The 20,335-nt window shown below is 49.1% G+C and overlaps 1 protein-coding gene across 1 annotated transcript in view; it reads right to left on the bottom strand.

Annotated features, from left to right (window-relative positions):
• Window positions 1-7,233: 7,233 nt before the first annotated feature.
• The window catches only part of LOC142560862 (uncharacterized), a 53,141-nt gene continuing 40,039 nt past the window's right edge, over window positions 7,234-20,335 (bottom strand). The window contains exons 4-5 of the mRNA XM_075673269.1: window positions 8,823-8,912; window positions 7,234-7,471 (exon numbers count right to left, since the gene is read on the bottom strand). Coding sequence (XP_075529384.1) covers window positions 7,296-7,471; window positions 8,823-8,912 — 266 coding nt within the window. The 3' untranslated portion in view covers window positions 7,234-7,295. The remainder of the gene's footprint in view (window positions 7,472-8,822; window positions 8,913-20,335) is intronic.

Here is a 20,335-nt window from a genome sequence, read left to right as displayed (position 1 = left end):
GCTGAGAGGTATCGATAGAGACTCGTAAAGTACTGCATTGTTAGGAGCAGTCTGCGTAACGCCAAGAGCCCTCCTTAGTCCCTTTCTATGCAAAACTTCAAGTCGTTCTAGCTGTGATAGCGAGGGGGAAATTAACGGGAGCTGGTACATTATTTGGCTCGTCACCAGTGAATCGTGCAGCCTCATCATTGAAGAAGGGTGATTTCCCCATTGCTCACTTGCAAGTCTACGGATCACATTGAGACGCGAAGATAGTAATGTCACAATCGAGTCCACAGCTCGTCGCCACTGTATACGGTAGTTAATAATGACGCCCAAAAAGCGCTTGTGCTTCAATTGACGAAGGAAGATTGATCAACGTCTATCTTCAGTCGCGCATACCATCTTCCTCTACCTGGAAACATGATGAAGCCACATTTTTCCACCGAGAGAGTCAACCCAACACCTTGAAAGTAATTTTGTACTGAAAGTAATGCCTCTCGAGCTATCAGAGCTAAGCGCTCGTGTTGATATCCGGTTAACCAAAGACAAATGTCGTCCGCATATATTGACATATGGACATGCCTGTAATGTTTTTGCACTTAAGCGGGAAGACCAGCCATTACAACATTAAAGAGGGTTGGGGAAAGAACACTTCCCTGAGGCACACCTCGCGATACCGCGCTTTCAGTGCTTATGGTATTTCCTAACCCCACTTGAATTTTCCGTTCACTAATAAATTGGTGAATGAATCGCAGAAGATAGCCCTGTACGCCTGTGGCCTGCAAACTATTTAGTGTTGAGCTCTGAAGCAGGCTATCATAAGCCTTCGATACTTGTAGGAAAATAACTAGTGTTGAAAGGCCGAAAGCTCTATGATGTTCACTGTGACTTATCAAGTCTAAGACGCTACCTTGTGCGCTCAAACCTGCACGGAATCCAGTGATTCATGTTGGCAGAGCCCTTCTATCTTCAAGCAAACAAGATAAACGGTTACTTGCCAGCTTCTCCATGACCTTAGCCACACACGACGTCAGTGATACAGGACGATACGAGGCCAAGTCTTTCCTTTCTTTCCCGGACTTAGCGCTGGGACCACGCAAGCCACCGTCCATAAAGGAGGAACGTCGCCAGTCTATTACACTCGATTGAGATAGCTTAGGAGCATCTTCCGGTGTTCCAGACGTAGGTTCTACATGATATGGTTGGTAATGTCGTCAGGACCTGGTGCACATCGACGCCGCAGGCTGTTGAGTGCTGTCTGTAGCTCTGGAAGTGGGAACGGGGTGTCCATCATAGACGTAGATGTTGCAGGCAGAGCGCAGGGATGAATTCCTGAACTTGTACACACCAATGCATCTGCAACTTCCTCTGCCAAGCACGCGAGAGGTTCGAAAGACTCTTAACCGTCGAAACTGGAGCTTTGAGGTCAAGTTACACCACGTAATATTCTCGCTAGGAAACGCAAAAAAAACGTCGTTATAGAATGAGGGCAGTAGAAGGCCAAAATTAACTTTCTTTATATGCCTTATGTCGTGATCACACTGTCACAATGATGCATCAGAGAACTAACCACTATAACCTCTAGGATATGAAAACGTATGCATCACAGCTGGGACTTCTATGAGCCAAAAGCTCTTTCTATCAAGACATCTAGAGTCCAGTTTAACAACGGGTGAACTGCTTCGCAGGAGCTTCTAGAAGACGTTCACAATGGTCGTCCGAACACAAATAGCCGAACTTCTGTTGGAAGCTGGAGTGCAGCTGCCTAGAGAAAACTACATTGTATTTGTAGAAGAGAGGACTCATCTTTTTCAAGCAAGCCGACCTGAATGTGCATGAGGAGAAGAAATTCCGTTTGCTGATGTAAGGCATAAAGCAAGAGCTCTTTGCCATACTGACCCGAAACTAGCTCAAGGCCCTAGAAAAATTTCCTTCAGAGGCAAAGATGATTCAGAAGACGCAGGGAAAAAAAAGAACTAGACTGTGAAATTGCTGCTTGATGCCAGAGTGGCAAGAAATTCAAACGCTCGGCTCTAACAAACTGCCGGAAACGACAAGAGGAGTTCCTCGAGGAGAACTGCGAAAGATATTCCCTGCGCCATAGCCTGAAGTGGCGTCAATTACTGACATTGCCCGTGAGGAATCGAGCAGTTACTGTTATAAGCGACGAGTTAAGCTGGCGCGTCCGCTGCAGGGCTCCGTAATGCATTTCCATCGACTTGGTGCAGTGGGTCGCTCCCGACGGTGTCACGTTATCATAGCGGCGCCGTCCACTACCCGAAGTCGTCCATGTGCTGAGTCTGAAGCCATATTACGCCGTCAACTCAAACTGTAAAAACTTCGTTTGTTAGTTTATGCGGCGTACTTTTATTGCAATAGCGATCATATGGACACTCCAAGCTCATTTATTTCGTCGGCTGCGGCGTTGTCGTTGGCGTGAGGTTCCGTATAAAGGCCAAGGGTGACAACATGTTCCCGCGCGCCTTCCGCTGTATGTGTGAGTGAAGGCGTGCGAGGAACGCTGACAATGGCAGCTCAATCTCAAAGAGAGAAAAACGGGGTGGAGGCGCGCAGTCTTCCACCGTGCACAAGGTACCCAAGAGAGACGTGGTTATTGTGGGAAAGGAGGAAAGGCTGGCACTATTTTCTGCAACGTTTGCGGGAGCACGGCTCAGCGCAGCAGGGTGGGGCAGATGGGATTAAAAGAAAGAGCGGGTAGGAGGGAGAAAGGTAGGGGTCGTCCCAGGAGCATCAGAGCAGCCCGACCGGGAGGGCCCAGTGGGTTCGAGTGGAGGAGTAGGCTGGAGGTAGACCGTATAGGAGGTGGCCCCGTAGAAGTGAAGTAGTGACGGATCAGGAAGCCCAAGGTGGTGGGATGGCCGTTAGGCCATCCGCCTTTGTAGAAATTTCCTATAGTCTCACCGAGAGCCCCGACGAGTCGAGGTACTCGACACTTAGGGAAGCTGGTAGCTGATTAAGACAGGGGAAGAGGATATCTTCCGGTCGTGAACGTGGGAAGCCCAGCTGGTGGAGCTCTTGCAGAAGTCGGCCGCGGTGCTGCAGGTGAGCAGGGCAGGCCAGCACGAGGTGCTCCAGAGTCTCTGGTTCACCACAAGAGGCACAGGCTGCTGAGGTTGCTTTCCCAAGTCAGTGCCGGCGGGCTGCCGTTCAGTAGCAGCCAATTCGCAGTCGGAGCAGCAACGAGGCATTTCTCCGTAGGAGGCCGTGCAGTGTAAGAGGGCGTGGAGGCCGGCCCAGGGATACTAGTTTGTCAGGGTGGCAAGGCACCCAACGTTACGAGGTACAGGCGGGAGGGGGCACACGGGGTGCCGCGTTATAACCCGGCTGCAGGGCTGCGCATATGGTGGATGCGTGCAGCTGTGCGGCCGTTTCTTGCGAGCAATCTGCGTTGGGGGCAGCGTTTAGCGTCGACGGCGGCTGAGAGCATTGTGCGTGCTGTGTGTTCTCGGTGTTGACTTTGCATTGGAATGATAGACAGCACGAATGTCATTTCGCTCGCCGCTGCTCGCGCGTTTAGTCACGCTAACGTTTTGACAGCGAGTTTACGCGGTCTTCGAGTCTGATGTGTTCATGTTTGCCTGTGAGCGCGTGACCCCATGCTTGTAAATTTACTTTGTGCGCCTATGTTAACTTTGTACGGCCGATAAAAGCGCTGTCATTTGTTGGTATAACTGTGCACTAATATTCTATTGCAATCGGTGTTTCGCTTTTCGGATGAAATAGTGAATTTTTTTAAGGCGTTAGGATTCATAGTATAATTCGCACTTAGGGTACTTAGTGCACTTTTTGGGAGCTATGTATGTATGTATGTATGTATGTATGTATGTATGTATGTATGTATGTATGTATGTATGTATGTATGTATGTATGTATGTATGTATGTATGTATGTATGTATGTATGTATGTATGTATGTTTTGTATGTATGTATGTATGTATGTATGTATGTATGTATGTATGTATGTATGTATGTATGTATGTATGTATGTATGTATGTATGTATGTATGTATGTATGTATGTATGTATGTATGTATGTATGTATGTATGTATGTATGTATGTATGTATGTATGTATGTATGTATGTATGTATGTATGTATGTATGTATGTATGTATGTATGTATGTATGTATGTATGTATGTATGTATGTATGTATGTATGTGTGTATGTATGTATGTATGTATGTATGTATGCCGCCTACCTTGGTCGCTGGGTCGCCCGTAGTCGAATGCACAGCGCATAGGGTTACTGTTCTGAGATAAGAAGGTTCGAAACAACCATCGGACCAACTGAGAGCGAGAAATTTCTAATGGCGGAAAAATGGAGAAGTCGGTCTGAGAGAAGTGCCTCTAGCCTGCTAATCCACGCTGGGGAAGGAGTTCGGGGGAAGGACAGAGATAGAAAGTGAATAGGAGCAGCTGGGTCACTGAATATGTGCCATCGTGTTCATACGTGCCGCTCTTCAACGGACCTCTTTCACGCCGACATAAGTCACTGTAGATTCGGGAATGGGCAGGCACCACTGTTCGAAGAAACTTGTTCACGCCGGCTTGAAGCACTGGGTATGCACCAGTAGGTTTGTGCCACTCTTCAATGAACGTATTTAGCGCCAAGTTGGCTAACTAAGTATGCGTCAGTTGGAATGTTTCGCTCTGCAATCACTGAAAGGATGCCTTAAATTTCTTCTGTGCTGAGCGTAATCGAACCAATGTCAAAAGACTTCTCCCACGACAGCAACCTGACGCCTCAGGAGGCCGCGCCACAATGCACTGGGCACGTGCCGTTCTACAATGAATCACTCGCCAACTTGGGTCACTGAGTATGTTGCCACTGAATGCGCGGCAAGCGAGAGGACAATTCTCAGCTTTAGCAAGGACCGGCGCGCCGCGCAATTCAGAGGCCACTTGAACGCTTCGCAGCAGCGGCTCCTGATAGCCTCGGCTGTTCCTAGGGAAGCGCGTAAGTGGAGCCCCGCGGCACTGTGCGCCTTTTACCTACGCACCTCGTTTCGACGGCGGCAACGTGCTGCGGCGCTATATTGATTTAATGCTCACGCATTACCGTCGGAAGTCACGGCGAGATGAAGTGCGCCGTTTTTTTCTTCCTGTTCCGCTTGTAGCATGAGAATGAGGCTTGTTAAGAGGGGAGAGCTGACACGAGTACATTGTTTACGCTTTCTCTGTTGATCACTTTTTACCTGCCAACAACTGTTAGTGAACGCTCGGCACAGGTGGCGCTCGCATGTATTGGAAGGCTCTCGTCTTTTGTGGCCCATTTCGTAGCGACAAAATCTTTGTCCAATCAGAATGCGCGTGGGAAGAGGATAGTGGTCTACATTGGAGAACGTGCGTGAACACTAGCGATGAAACTCGACAGTAGGTGGTACAGATCACTGGGATTCCCAAGACCCCAAGAGGTGGTAGAGATCATTGCGTTGTGTCAGGGTCGCCGAGTTGAAGCAGGGCTTTATAACCTATTGGAAGTCGCGACCGAGATATTTTCACGTGGTCGTAACGGCATCCAATCATAAACTGTCAAAAGCGTGGCACCCAAACGCTAACTTTTTATTGCGCAAACCTGTGCCTAGTAACGCAAGCGGCACTCAAAGCTCAACAGTAGCGGCGAGCACAGTCGGCGATCTTCGAAATTTTATCTGCCGGTCAAGTTCGTCGACTTTTACCCGTGACTCATCGATGGTTCCACGGTTCTCGTCGGTTCCCGTGTGCCTTGCAGAATGTACCGCACCATTCGTGTTGCGCATACAACCTTAGTAGACAAGGTTCGGCGAGAACATACACAACAGATATAATCAACGATTACATTCGAGTAAGTTTTAATCATTCAGATGCGTCTTGTCTCGAGCGGCTAGTCGCGCGTCAATTTTGCGCGTATTTGGAGGCTGCTTTCACCGTAACAAAAACACTTTTATGTAGCACGTATTCAGCAAGGGAAACCTGTTTGGGGAGTTTTTCTTGTTACTGAACAATTTTCTCATTTTACACTTTTCATATAATTAAATGTTTGATAAGTTGAATAAATAATTAAAAGTAGTTATTTAATTAGGCTGGATGCTGAATTTATCTGAGTATCTCTAAGCAACGGCAAACATTACCTTGTTTCTGTCCAGCGACGCTGCATTTGCATATGTTTAAATCTCGGTGCTTGATAATTGGGACGCCCTGTATAATCAAAATAATTAAAGAAATGTAGCATAACTGCGAGTCGGCCTAGTTTGCGCACAAAAAGTATAAATAAAGAAATGTTTCGCAATCTTTACACTCGGCGAGTGTCATCCTTTTACTTGCCACAGACTAGCGGTTGAGTTTCTATCACCTTGTGATTCATACGCACAGAAGCAAAGTCTATGGCGTTCTTAGCGCGTTACGCAAGCCCTTAATTGTCTGCCTCACGATTTGTCGTTACACTGCGAAGGTAGAAACCGCGCTGAGAGTTTTCAACTTTCTACCAGTTTTTCAATTCTAAACACTCTAGCGAATACTGTTCACTAAATAATATCAGAAGGCAACCAACGCCACATTTGGGTTTCCTCACGCGATAATCGAGAGAGGCCTAAGACAAGATGGCGGATTTTTTCATAGTTTACATAAGAGTGACTTATCTTACGGCAGAGTATGCGTCTGGTTGGTCCTCCTTTGGCTTAAATGATTTTATCACTGCATAAAGAAAAGTGCTTACACAGAAATGCCGTGCAGAAATTTTAGTGGAAGGGCACGATTAACTTTTGTATTTGTACGTAGTTACACAAACTGTTTTGTATTGTGTCACCAAGTCATTTTCTTTCGATCAAGTTCGTCTATTCGAGCTGTATACATTCTTCCACGGTTCCATGATAAATCATTAATTGTATGTGTTAATACCATGCTTGTTAACATATCCTTGTATATTCCATGTTTTTTTTGCAGACCCGCACTTCACATGTACTTTCATATATGCGTGTGTTATACTTGCCTTAATATTTAATAGTAACTTTGTTTCTTTGTTTTTGGCTGGTATTGATTTGTGATGCAAAGACCGCGAAGAGATTTTGCCAGACGGTATGGAATTCTATTTTTACTTCGGAATATTGGCGACTGATGTCTATGCGATCCTGGCCGAAGGGCCCGTCAAACCTCTTTTAATTTCCTCGGTCCTCTTGGCGTACATAACGTGCGAATAAAAAAACGCCAGGCGTTACCAAGTTCATATCAAAGAAAAAAGATGGTATATGCGGCTAATGTTTTTGATGCTTTTGACGCCTTTATTTGTCAGTAATTCATTTTTTCACAGTCATCTTTCAGTACTGAATTTGACGTCCAGCGCTCGCTTTGTGCGCAAGGAACGCATCCTGAATCTTGCAATCAGGCTGATACAGCAGTACCTTGGGACCGGGACAGTAGTTGTAGTAGAGAAGCATACACAACTTGGGGACAGGGTAGTCAACGGCACTTTCCGTCATCAGCAACTGGCAACCTAAAACAAAGTGCGGAGGCATGTATCGCTTTGTGCGTAGCCAGATTTCTAGTGTGAAACGATTTAGGAAAAATGTCAGTGACAGACAACGCTTTTCTGCCTTTTAAGATGCAATTACGGAAGAGGAGATGACGTTAGAAAACTCCCTGCCCATGTGGGTAACTGAAATAAATGTTCTCCAAGAAACTTATTTTATTCGCTTTGACTACATATTCCAACAGCGAATTTAGCCGATTTGCAGTGAAGTGACATGAGACTTCCAGACAAAATTTTCATCATATCTGGCCTTAAAGTCTGCCGCTAAGTACACTGGCGCTCTAGTGAACAATTTTCCAAAATGTATGCGTCAAGCAGTCCGAGCTGATTTTAATTGGAAAAGCAATGCATTTTGTAGTCGTAACATAGTCGTAACTTGTCCAGATAGAGATACGAATCTGCTGCCGTGTTCGTCACATATCTGGGGCACAAGAGCGCTCTCTTACTACGTCTGTGGACTGCACTGATGAATATCGCTGAACAGATGTAACATAGGGGTACATCCGAGCATGGTTAGAACCTACATTCTCAGAGCTACAAATAGCTCGATGTATCATAACTTGAAAATGAGAGCGCTAAAAAGCAGGGTCGCGAACGTACGAGACAAATGCAGTGCCAAGATAGTATCACACCTTCGTAGCGCTGCTTTATTAGCGCTGTTACCTTCGAGTTTCGATATTCCCCAACGAACCTAGTTGAACACGCTACTTCGATATATCGAGTCATTCGATATATCTGAAACCTTCTATAAGAAAGCTTGAAAATTGTTTCTGCGGTGCGTAGCTACTTGCAGATTTGCTGTCTCAGCAGTGAAGAAAAAAGCAACCAAGGAGTCCACTCACCAAAAGCAGGACTATGCGCGCAGTACGTAGTATCTTTGTCTGTGGCCTGAACTTTTTTCTCGGGGTGGTTATGCCATTCTCGATGCACGAGATTCTGCAGATGTGCTCTTTACGTTTCCCCTTTACGTTGCATTCACAGCTTTCAAGCGAATTTATAGCAAGGCTAGCAAACATTCCGGGTCTGGTACATCTAATGTCGAGTTCGTCAGTAAGTCTCACGTATTCTGCATATAATATATTTTCTTCAGCTGGGTTTGTCCTGTTCGGGTACGAGTGTATATAAGAAATATGAAGGCAGCTAAGGCAGGACACTTTGAGCGGTCCATTTTGCTCGCTTCTGAGAAAAATGTCCCTTCAGAAATAAAAGATATAAAAATAAAATGAAATACATTTGTTACGCGTTTGTTAGAAGTAGCAGGTAAATGCATGCGTACAGGCTAAACACAGCGTAAAGACGCATGCAAGACACTTGCCTCTTCCATTATATCCGATCCTTTCAACCAGGATTAGGCATCTTCTATAGTCATCAATGTACATAAGCTTGCGTTGGACCGGATAGAAACCTAGCGGATTCAGAAATAAGGAAAATTTCATCACCGTTTTCTTCATCAGTCAAAGGGAGAAAGGACAGAAGGTGCACATGACGAGCATTGACAGGAAACACACATATTTCACGTTGCGAACCACAATTCCTTAGGAGCATGAATTCAAGCATGTGCATAGGCAGACGTCAGGTCTGTTGCTGTATTCTAGCAGAAGTCTGTGGTGAAATATAAAGTTTCTGTGCAAAATGAAGAAGATGGGTCATACCGCCAGCACAATGTGTTGAATATCGTGCATTACTGGTCATGTCGTGTAGCATTTATTTTAGAGTGCCGCCCGCAGGAGCCCGTTCCTGCATTGATCGCCGGCGTGCCTCGTCGGCGTAATCGAGCGAACGTGGAGCGCACCGGCGAATGAAAGAAGGTGTTGCGTTTCGCCTGCGACACGTGGTTTTGCCGGCGCGACTGCGGCGGGGCGGCAGACATTTTGGCCCGATCGTCGTCGCCGCAACGCTCCCCGCCAGGTGTTTCCAGGCGCGACTGCGGCGATGCGACCGCAAAGGATCACCCTCTCCTTCCAGTCATTGTGCCCGACCGGCAGCGCTACGACAGTGTGCTACGACATTGTGCTACGACATTGTGCTACGACAGTGTGCTACGACATTGTGCTACGACATTGTGCTACGACAGCGCTACGACATTGTACATTCACGTGCTCGTCTATTGAGGGGTTCCTTCTTGCCCTCAACTGCGAGAGTATAAAAACAGCTGCCCCCGGACGCCAAGAGGAGGGCTCCGATTTCTTCTGTTGAGTAAAGTGCTCTCCCGCCTCTCTACTTCGGTCAACCTGACCGCCAACTCTTTGCGATGTTAAAATAAACAAGTTGCTTTGTTGTTACCAGTCGACTCATGCTTTGCCGGGACCTTCGGATGCTTCCAGTTGTACCCCAGGCCGCCAGGCCAACGCTACCCTTGGGGCTTGCGACCCAGGTACAACCACGGGCGTCAGCGCCGAGTTCCCAACAACCGATCGCGCCAGCGGTGCGATCCAAACATCTGGTGGCAGCGGTGGGATCGCCTCCGCCTTCAAACAACTGTCTGCCAGCGGTGAGATCGCGACAACGGAGGCCAGCAGCAAAGAGATGCAGTTGACTGTATGCTGAGCAGCTCAACGACGATCCGGGAGCAGTGCAACGAGCCCTGTGTGACGACTGGTTGCCTGCAGCGGAACGACTGCGCGGAATTCCTGCCTGCGAGGTTTGGTGAGTGCGGGACTTTCTTCTTCTGAGCTTTGCCAGGCTTTTGTTAGTGTCAGAAACAGAGCTGGTAATTGTGGTTGTCGTTGCTGCCGGGTTAGTTTGCGGCAAGACAATAGTAAGCAGTAGAGAAAGCAGCATTCAGAGCAGCCATGGATTTGAAGTCGTTGCGCAAACCGAAATTGTTGGAGCTTGCAAGAGAGTTGGGTCTGGATGTCTCGGACAAACTCAGAAAACCAGAACTGCTAAAGGCTATTCTTGAGTTAGAGGCTGAGGATGACGAGCTGTCGGAATGCCTTGAGACCATTGAAGAGAGGGAGACTGCAAAAAGACAAGAGCGTGAACGTAAAGAACAGAAAGAGCGAGAGCAACAAGAGCGTGACCGTCAACACGCTTTGGAAATGAAGCGTCTCGAGATAGAGATGGAACGCGCTCGTAATGGAAGTCAGGCACACGGTGCAGGAGAACGCGTATTGTTCAAAATGACTGACCTGATGCGGCCGTTTAAGCTTGGAGAGGACATTGGTTTGTTCCTGGTTAACTTTGAGCGAACGTGCGAGAAGCAGGGGTTCTCTCGGGAAACGTGGCCACAGCGCTTGCTCACTTTGTTACCCGGCGAGGCGGCCGACGTAGTCGCTCGCTTGGATAGAGAGGAGGCAGAGGATTTCGACAAAGTAAAATCGAGTCTGCTAAAAAAGTACCGGCTGTCTGCGGAAGCGTTCCGTCGGAAGTTTCGGGAAAATGAGAAAGGCAAAAGTGAGTCATATACAGAGTTTGCATATAGGCTTATGTCAAACATGCAGGAGTGGCTCAAAGAAGAGAAAGCGTTTGGTGACCACGATAAAGTTCTCCAGTGCTTCGGGCTAGAACAGTTTTATAGTCGGTTACCGGAGAACGTGCGATACTGGGTCTTGGATAGGCCAGACGTTTGTACGGTGACTAAAGCCGCTGAGCTAGCCGAGGAGTTTGTGACGCGTCGGGCTCGCGGAGCTAAGGACGGTCAAAAGGGTGAATTTGGCTCGAAGTTCGAGAGGCCGAAGTTCACACCCATGAGAGTAAAGAGGGACACGCGTAGTGAGGATGCGAGTGAAAGCAGTCCGACCAAACGTAAAGAGACGGCGGCAGCCAAACGCAGAAAGCGGTTCGAGATGAGGCGAGCGCGCGTTTGTTATACGTGCCAGAAGCCGGGTCACTTTTCGGCGCAGTGTCCGGAAACAACACCAAAAGTTGTGTTTTTTTCAATAGGCAGCACTGACGAGAACATGAAGCTTCTCGAGCCTTACATGCGAGACCTCCTCGTGAACGGGAAAGAGTGCCGAGTGCTTCGCGATTCCGCAGCTACGATGGATGTAGTTCACCCGTCTTACGTAGAACCCCATATGTTCACGGGCGAGTAAGCGTGGATCAAGCAAGCCGTGGAAGCTCATAGCGTGTGTCTGCCAGTAGCAAAGGTGCTTATTGAAGGACCTTTCGGAGCGCTTGAGACGGAGGCGGCAGTGTCATCTATGCTGCCACCCCAGTACCCGTACCTATTTTCAAACAGGTCCGATCACCTCCTGCGCGAGAAGGGGCTTTTGTTTGGTGAAGCTTGTGTTCAGGCCTTAACCAGGTCGAAGGTTCGGGAGCTCGCTGCAAAGGCGGTAGTTGCGGGGCCGACGTTATCAAACAACGAAAAAGGGTCAGAGGCGCAGCAAGCTGATATTCAGAGCACGCCCGAACTGAATAAGCTTGAGTCTGTAACGTTAAAGGCGCCAGATACTGGAGAGGAAACGCCCGACACGGGAAAGTTAGAAGAGCTATCTACTGATTTGCTCATCGCGCCTACGTCAGACGGACTTGATAGGTTGCTAAAAGTCAGCCGGTCGGCTTTGATAGCCGAGCAAAAGAAGGATGGTAGCCTAGAAAACATACGCTGCAATGTCAAGGAAGGTATCGCCAGGAAAAATGCGCGTTTTGTGGAAAGAGGTGGAGTCCTGTACCGGAAGTATCTAGACCGAAGAGGAGTGGAGTTCGATCAGCTGATCGTGCCTCAATGCTATCGTCAGGATCTGTTGCGCTTGTCGCATGGGGGTTCGTGGTCCGGACACCTAGGAGTTAAGAAAACTAAGGACCGTCTCTTACAAGAGTACTATTGGCCAGGGTGTTTTCGGGACGCAGACCATTTCGTGAGGACATGTGACACTTGTCAGCGGGTGGGCAAACCAGGGGACAAATCAAGGGCGCCGTTGAAATTGGTACCTATCATAACGGAGCCTTTTAGACGGCTCGTTATTGATACAGTGGGACCTCTGCCGGTAACAGCCACGGGGTACAGACACATTTTGACTGTGATCTGCCCAGCGACAAAGTTCCCTGAAGCAGTGCCGCTTAAAGAACTCAGCTCAGTTGAGATAGTTAATGCACTACTGTCCATATTTGCACGAGTTGGTTTCCCTGCGGAAATCCAATCAGATCAGGGCACAGTGTTTACTAGCGCTTTGACGACAACTTTTCTCGAAAGGTGTGGGATAAAGCTGCTACACAGCTCAGTGTACCACCCACAGTCGAATTCCGTTGAGAAGCTCCACTCCGTCATGAAGCGCGTGTTGAGAGCGTTGTGTTTTGAACATCGAACTGACTGGGAGCTGTGTCTGCCTGGGGTGATGTTTGCTTTAAGGACCGCGCCGCATGCGGCTACGGGGTTTTCGCCAGCTGAACTGGTGTACGGTCGCTCGCTTCGGTCTCCGCTTCGCATGCTTCGAGAATCATGGGAAGGCAGGGGCGACGACCCAGTCGTGGTGGAGTACGTACTTAAGCTCCTCGAACGCTTAAGAAGGGCACAGGAGTTGTCAGGTGAAGCAATGACAAAGGCCCAGCAGAGGGCCAAGGTTTATTATGATCGGACAGCCAGGGCCCGTCGTTTTGAGGTGGGCGATGAGGTCATGATATTGCGCACATCGCTAAACAACAAACTAGACGTGCAGTGGGAGGGCCCAGCACGAATTGTTCAGAAACTGTCGGACGTTAACTACGTGGTAAGTCTGCCAGGAAAGCGGAAAGCACAGCAAGTTTACCACTGTAATCTGCTCAAACCTTATAGACAAAGGGAAGCAGTGGTGTGCATGATGGTAAACGTTCCTGAAGAGCTTCCGGTCGAGCTTCCGGGAGTAGGCTCAGTGACGAACAGGGAAGACACCGGTCAAGTCATTAGTGACCTTATCAGTAAAGCACCGCTGTCGCCTGAGCAGAAAACCGAACTACACCAGCTCTTACAAGAGTTTCAAGGTCTGTTCTCTGAGAGGCCTGGTAGGACTTCTGTACTTACTCATAACATAGAACTTACCTCCCCAGAGCCAGTACGATCCAAGGCGTATCGGGTGTCACCCCGCCAGAGCGATATTATGGAGGCTGAGGTAAAGAAAATGCTACAGCTCGGTGTTATTGAGGCAGGTGAGAGTGATTATACCTCCCCTTTGATTTTAGTTGAGGTACCGGGCAAGGAACCTCGTCCTTGCGTCGACTACCGCAGGCTTAATTCCATCACTAAGGATCAAATTTATCCGATCCCTAACATCGAGGAGCGCCTTGAGAAAGTTAGTAGCGCTCAGTTTATTTCCACCCTAGATCTTGTCAGGGGTTATTGGCAGGTTCCACTCACAGAAGAGGCTAGTAGGTATGCGGCGTTCATTTCACCAATGGGAACATTCCGTCCTAAAGTGTTGAGTTTTGGTTTGAAGAACGCGCCATACTGTTTTTCAAGCCTCATGGATAAAGTGTTGCGGGGACAGCAAGAATTCGCTTTACCGTATCTAGACGACGTAGCGATATTCTCCGCATCCTGGTCTGAGCATATGGTACACTTGCGGGCAGTGCTAACCCGCCTGCGCGAAGCGGGCTTGACAGTAAAGGCTCCTAAGTGCCAGTTAGCACAGGCCGAGGTTGTCTACCTCGGTCACGTGATTGGTCAGGGTCGTCGCCGCCCCTCTGAAATAAAAGTGGCCGCTGTGCGAGACTTTCCGCAACCGCGCACGAAGACCGATATTCGGTCGTTCTTGGGTGTCGCCGGCTACTATCAGAGGTACATTCCCAGGTGCTCTGATATCGCGGCTCCCCTGACGGATGCTCTAAGAAAAACAGAGCCTCAAACAGTCGTCTGGGACGAGACAAAGGAAAGAGCTTTTAGCGCCCTAAAGAGTGCCCTAACAAGCCAGCCTGTGCTACGATCGCCAGACTATACAAAAGGGTTCATTGTTCAGTGCGATGCTAGTGAGCGAGGCATGGGCGTTGTACTGTGCCAACGGGAAAAGGGAGAAGTAGAACACCCCGTCCTGTATGCTAGTCGTAAGCTGACCAGTCTTGAGCAGGCGTATAGCGCCACCGAGAAAGAGTGTGCATGTCTCGTGTGGGCCGTTCAGAAATTGTCATGCTATCTAGCCGGCTCGAGGTTTATCATTGAGACGGATCACTGCCCTCTCCAATGGCTGCAGACCATCTCTCCCAAAAATGGCCGCCTCCTGCGCTGGAGCCTCGCTTTACAACAATATTCCTTTGAGGTGCGTTACAAAAAGGGGAGTCTCAACGGTAACGCCGATGGCTTAAGTCGAAGCCCCTAACGTAGGAATCAACCTCAAAATTGTTGGTTACTGATGTTTTTCTTCCTGAGGCGGGATTTTTTTTAACATATTGCTTTTGTTTAGTGTTTCAAAGTGATGATATGCTTTCTAGTGCAATTTTCCAATTTGTGGACGCGTTCTGAGTGATGCTAGACTACTGTAAGGAACTAGGCAGTGGTATAAAAAGGGGAAAGAGCCTGGCAGGGCTTAGTGAGGGTTGTGCCGTGCTTGCTGACTGAGCGGTTGAGTTTCAGCGTAGTTCTAACGCTTGCCGGGAACGAGAACAAAAATGTGAACTCTCCCGAAGTCACTTTGCAGTGTCCCGTGCGAACCTTAACGAGAGAACGAGGCCTTCTCTGTGCGCTGCGCTCAAGAAACGTCGAGGGACGCCCGACTTCGGTTATGAGCATCATCGAGCGACATCCCTCCGGACAGCGGATGCAGTCCCCTGTCCATCGGGATCTCCTTTCCCCGGCGGGGCGGTCTGTTGCGTTTCGCCTGCGACAGGTGGTTTTGCCGGCGCGACTGCGGCGGGGCGGCAGACATTTTGGCCCGATCGTCGTCGCCGCAACGCTCCCCGCCAGGTGTTTCCAGGCGCTACTGCGGCGATGCGACCGCAAAGGATCACCCTCTCCTTCCAGTCATTGTGCCCGACCGGCAGCGCTACGACAGTGTGCTACGACATTGTGCTACGACATTGTGCTACGACAGTGTGCTACGACATTGTGCTACGACATTGTGCTACGACAGCGCTACGACATTGTACATTCACGTGCTCGTCTATTGAGGGGTTCCTTCTTGCCCTCAACTGCGAGAGTATAAAAACAGCTGCCCCCGGACGCCAAGAGGAGGGCTCCGATTTCTTCTGTTGAGTAAAGTGCTCTCCCGCCTCTCTACTTCGGTCAACCTGACCGCCAACTCTTTGCGATGTTAAAATAAACAAGTTGTTTTGTTGTTACCAGTCGACTCATGCTTTGCCGGGACCTTCGGATGCTTCCAGTTGTACCCCAGGCCGCCAGGCCAACGCTACCCTTGGGGCTTGCGACCCAGGTACAACCACGGGCGTCAGCGCCGAGTTCCCAACAACCGATCGCGCCAGCGGTGCGATCCAAACAAAGGCGATAGCGAAGAACGCGAGGAGTAAAGAGGCGGGGGAGGCTACAGTAAAAGCACGAGGGGAAAGTGGAGGAGGAGAATATGGCAAAAGTGTGAGGAGAATAGCAGAAGACTGCATAGCGAAGAGCGTGCGAAGAGAGAAGGCGAGGAAGCCACTTCGAAGCATCACCAGATGGGACTCACGTCCGCGCGTAAAAAAAAAAATCCCAGTTCCACCGGAAGGCGAAGCACCGATTACGATAGCAAATTTGTAGATGGCTGTACGCAGTAAGGATAGTAGTTTTACTCACCGTGTAAGCTTGTGAACACACAAGTTATGCAAACTTAGACGTCAAATTTTCTGCAATGATGACGGATCATCCAAGTAAACAAGACAGGTCTGTCACTTCAATCCTGCGAACACCGTGTCCATGGCGCGCTAGAATATTGCAGGCGCTGAGCACAGTATGAATGGCATGACCTTGAACTCATAAAGGCCGTCTGGCATGATGAAGGCGGTCTTTTTGTGATCCTTTCTCGTCAACTTCTGCCAGTACCCAGTCTTGAGATCCATCGTCGAGAAGTAGTTAGCGTTGCAGAGCCGATCCAATGCGTCGTCTATGCGTGGGAGGGGGTATACGTCCTTTTCTTCATCTTGTTCAGTCGATCATAATCGACGCAGAAACGCAGTGTTCTGTCCATTTTCTTCTCCAGAACTACAGGAGATTCCCACGGGATTTTCGACAACTGGATGATGTCATCGCGCAGCATTTTTCGACTTGTTGCCTTATAGCTTCACGTTCTCGCGTCGAAACACTCGGTAAGGGCTCTGGGGAGTGGTCGAGAGCACTATTTGGTTATTGTGCCATGCTTTGCAACTGGTGTTCTTCGAATACCCGATGACGTCGAAAAGCAGTCTTTGTATCGTCGGAGAAGATTTCTGAGTTTTTGCTGCTTGCTCACGGGGAGACTTGCATTTATGTCGAAGCCTGGTTCGGGAACTATGGCCGTCGGGGTAAATGCAGCGGAATCCAAGAGGACAAACGGAGTGCTGTTTTTTTTAAAATTTCTTCGATATATGCAATCGTCATGCCCTTGTTGACGTGCTTGAATTCCTGGCTGAACTTGGCTACCATCACTTTCGCTTTTCGCTTTTCCTCCAAGCAGTCGAGTGATCCTTTATTGCGACGCAAATGTCACGATCGAGCAGTAGAAGTTAATCACCCTCGATGACGCCTTCTACGTCTGCGGGTGTTTCCGGCCGGCAGAAATAACAATGCTGGAGCGAGGCGGGATGCTCACTTGATCTTCGAGTACACTCAAGGCGTGGTGACTACGACAGCTCTCCGGCGTTATCACTTGGTCTTTCGACAGAGTTATTTATTCCTACTTGAAGTCGATGACTGCGCGGTGTTGGTTCAGGAAGTCCATGCCCAGAATGACGTCTCGTGAGCAGTGTTGGAGGATAACGAACGTGGTAGGGTAGGCTTGGACAGGAACCGTAATTGTTGCCATGCAGATTCCAGTTAGCTTTATTAGGTGTCGTCCGGCTGTCCAGATTTGAAGGCTTTCCCATGCAGTCTTACCTTTCTTCAAGTGGGCAGCGATGGATCCATTCATCACAGAGTAGTCGGCTCTTGTGTCCACTAAAGCGGTGACTGCGTGGCCGTAGATAAGCACGTCGAGGTCGGTGGTTCTTTGTCTTGCGTTGCAGTTAGGCCTCGACGTCGGGTTACGGCTGCATGTGACTGGTACGTCGCGCCATCACGTCTTTAGTCGGTGCATTCTCTGCTTCCAGGCTTCGTCAGCATGGCGGCGTGTCGTTATGTCGTCTCTTCGGCGTCTTCGTCGGCGGCGGAGGATCTTTGCGTGTTCGAGAGACAGCAACCTCACCTCTATCGGTTGCTGCTTTTAGTTTTCCGAATATGGGCTGACGGACCGGCCCCTGGCTGGGTCTGTGTATGGACGGCGCTGCGGAGGCAGGTACGGGCCTGCTGACGGCAAACAGGACAGTCGTTGGGCGCTCCACTGAGTGGCGGCGAGGTAGGCGGCGATGTCACGTGGGCGCTCCTCAAGCTCTGGACGCGGCGCGTTGACGGCGAACCCTCGGAGTCCCAAGTCGAGGTATGGGCATCGGCGGTACAAATGGGCGGCTTTGCCACAGTAATAGCAGAGCGCGCGGTGGTCGGGGGCTAACCAAATGTCCGTCTTCCTCGCGTAGCTGCGCTGGGCCACGGGTGGGCGTGCTGGCGGTGGCGGCGGTGGACGACAGAATTGTGGCGTTACAGGGCGCTGGCGCGGTCGCGGAGGTGGACCTTGAAGGCTGCCGACGGCGGCGTATGTCATTGCTTCCACCTGAGGCAGTGGTGATTGTGGTAGCACCTGAAGAACTCCGACCGTTCGCTGAATTTTTTCGACGATACAGGCGATTGAAGCCTCTTGAGGCTGCGACGAATGCAATATGTTGCGCATTATTCGTGCACAATAGTCCTGATGGCCTCTTGAAGGTCGTCGCAACCCAGTCCTTGGATGGCACACTGCGGCATGAGCACTTATTGGTTATATTGCTTAATGCGCATTCTCAGAGCTTTCTCAATCGTAGATGCCTCTGCAGAAAACTCAGCTGTGATCTTCTGTGGTTGCGGGTCAGTCCAGCAATAAGCTCCTGCTTGACGCCCCGCATCAGGAAGTGGATTTTTTTCTCCTCCGACATTTCCGGGTCGGCGTGCCGGAAAAGACCGGCCATCTTCTCCGTGAAGATTACTATGGTTTCATCGGGCAGCTGTACTTGGGTTTGTAGTAGATCTTGGGCCCACTCTTTGCACACGATGCTTGTGAATGTCTGCAGGAAGCCGCTTCGGAACAGGTCCCATGTTGTTAAAGTGGCTTCTCAATTCTCGAACCACGTCCTGGCGGCGTGTTCCAATGCCAAATTGACATGTTGCAGCTTGTCGTCGCTATTCCGGCTTTTAAACATAGCGACCACCTTATACGTCGCCAGCCAGCTTTCCGGGTTCTTGAATGTTGAACCATGGAACGTCGGTGGCTCTCTGGGCTGCTGCAGCGAGGATCGATGTTGGTAACAGTGGGGCTGTCATTGTAGCTACTGCCGTAGCCCTGTACTTCCTGGTCTTCTAGCATCCTGCGTCTAGCTCGCTGGTCCGTAGCGACGTTGGTGATGTGTTCGTGGCTCGGGCTTGGATCACGGCTTTTGGGGAGGAGGGGGGGACATTTGCTAAACGAACGCACTAGGAACTCCACCAGATGTCACGTAGTAGTGACGGTTAATAATACAGCTGTAAAACTGTGAATGGCAATACTAGCCTTTTATTGGGCGAACTTGTGCCCACAAAAGCAAGTTACACTAAAGGCACAACAACAGCGGCGACAACGGTCAATGATCGTCGAAATCTTATCTGCCGGCCAAGCGCATGGGCTCTTATACGCGTGTAATCGAAGGTTCCACAGTAATCGATGGTTCCCGCCCGTCTTCCGGAAAGTTCTACACAATTCGCGTCGCACATGCAATGCGATTACAGAAGCTTCGGTGACAACAGAACCGCCGATAACATTCGGTAAACTTCCGATACATGCGGGCATATCGCGTGCTCAGCGATAACATTTGTTAGCCGGTGAAAAGCACTCATCCGAAAAAGATAAACAAGTCCACGTGTCAATATAGAGGAATATCTAGATAATTTCTTTCCAGGAATGCTACAACTTTGCGTTTAATTTTAATCGGTTGCAATGGAGTCGCATGTGATTTGGAAAAGAGTACTGCACGATTAGGTGTTACGGCACAGTTACAGTGGTGTCCTCAAGTCTGATACCAACAAAATATTGGTGCCGCATTCAGAATAATCGCATCCGTGGGATTTAGACAACGGAGGTGAATTTAACCCAATAACCTTGACTTCAAATTTTGCCTGGATATCTTGCCTGTTGAAGCAATGAAGCGATTGAAGCCATGGATAACTAGGACATGACAATTTCGGAAACTCTGTCGGCACTTTTACTCTTAACCGATTACGTCAGGAGCGAGGAAGTTTTCGACGGCCAATGCTGAAGTTATGGCGGCGACAGGTGCGGCCATGATGCCCTCTCATTTTCATGTGCAGTTTATATGTATATTCGCTCTGCATGTAGCATCGCTTTTTGATTGGTAGGGCGTTTGAGGGCCATGGTATTGCTGCGTGCCAGCGTCTATTCTTGTGGTAGTTTTAAGATATCGCATACTGTCCTTGCGGTCCAAAAACTTATAATAAACACAATTGTAGTCAGAGAAAAGTTATTTCGATATTTTTGAATAGCTCCATAACTTCTCCATTGAAGATATTGAGTTAAAAGCAATAAGCCAAAAGTTGGTAAGCATTGTAAGTAATCATCTAAGCACACCAAAAAATACGTTTTGGCTCAAGCAGGCACTGAACAATAATAAGCTGGTTCTATTGTCACATCGCCCGCGGGAACTTTTTATAGCTTGGCATAATTTAGTTGTGAC

Source organism: Dermacentor variabilis, chromosome 10 (assembly GCF_050947875.1).
Source record: "Dermacentor variabilis isolate Ectoservices chromosome 10, ASM5094787v1, whole genome shotgun sequence".
NCBI lineage: Eukaryota > Metazoa > Arthropoda > Arachnida > Ixodida > Ixodidae > Dermacentor > Dermacentor variabilis.
Note: the sequence above shows the minus strand (reverse complement) of the source record. Positions and strands in the feature narration are given on the sequence as shown.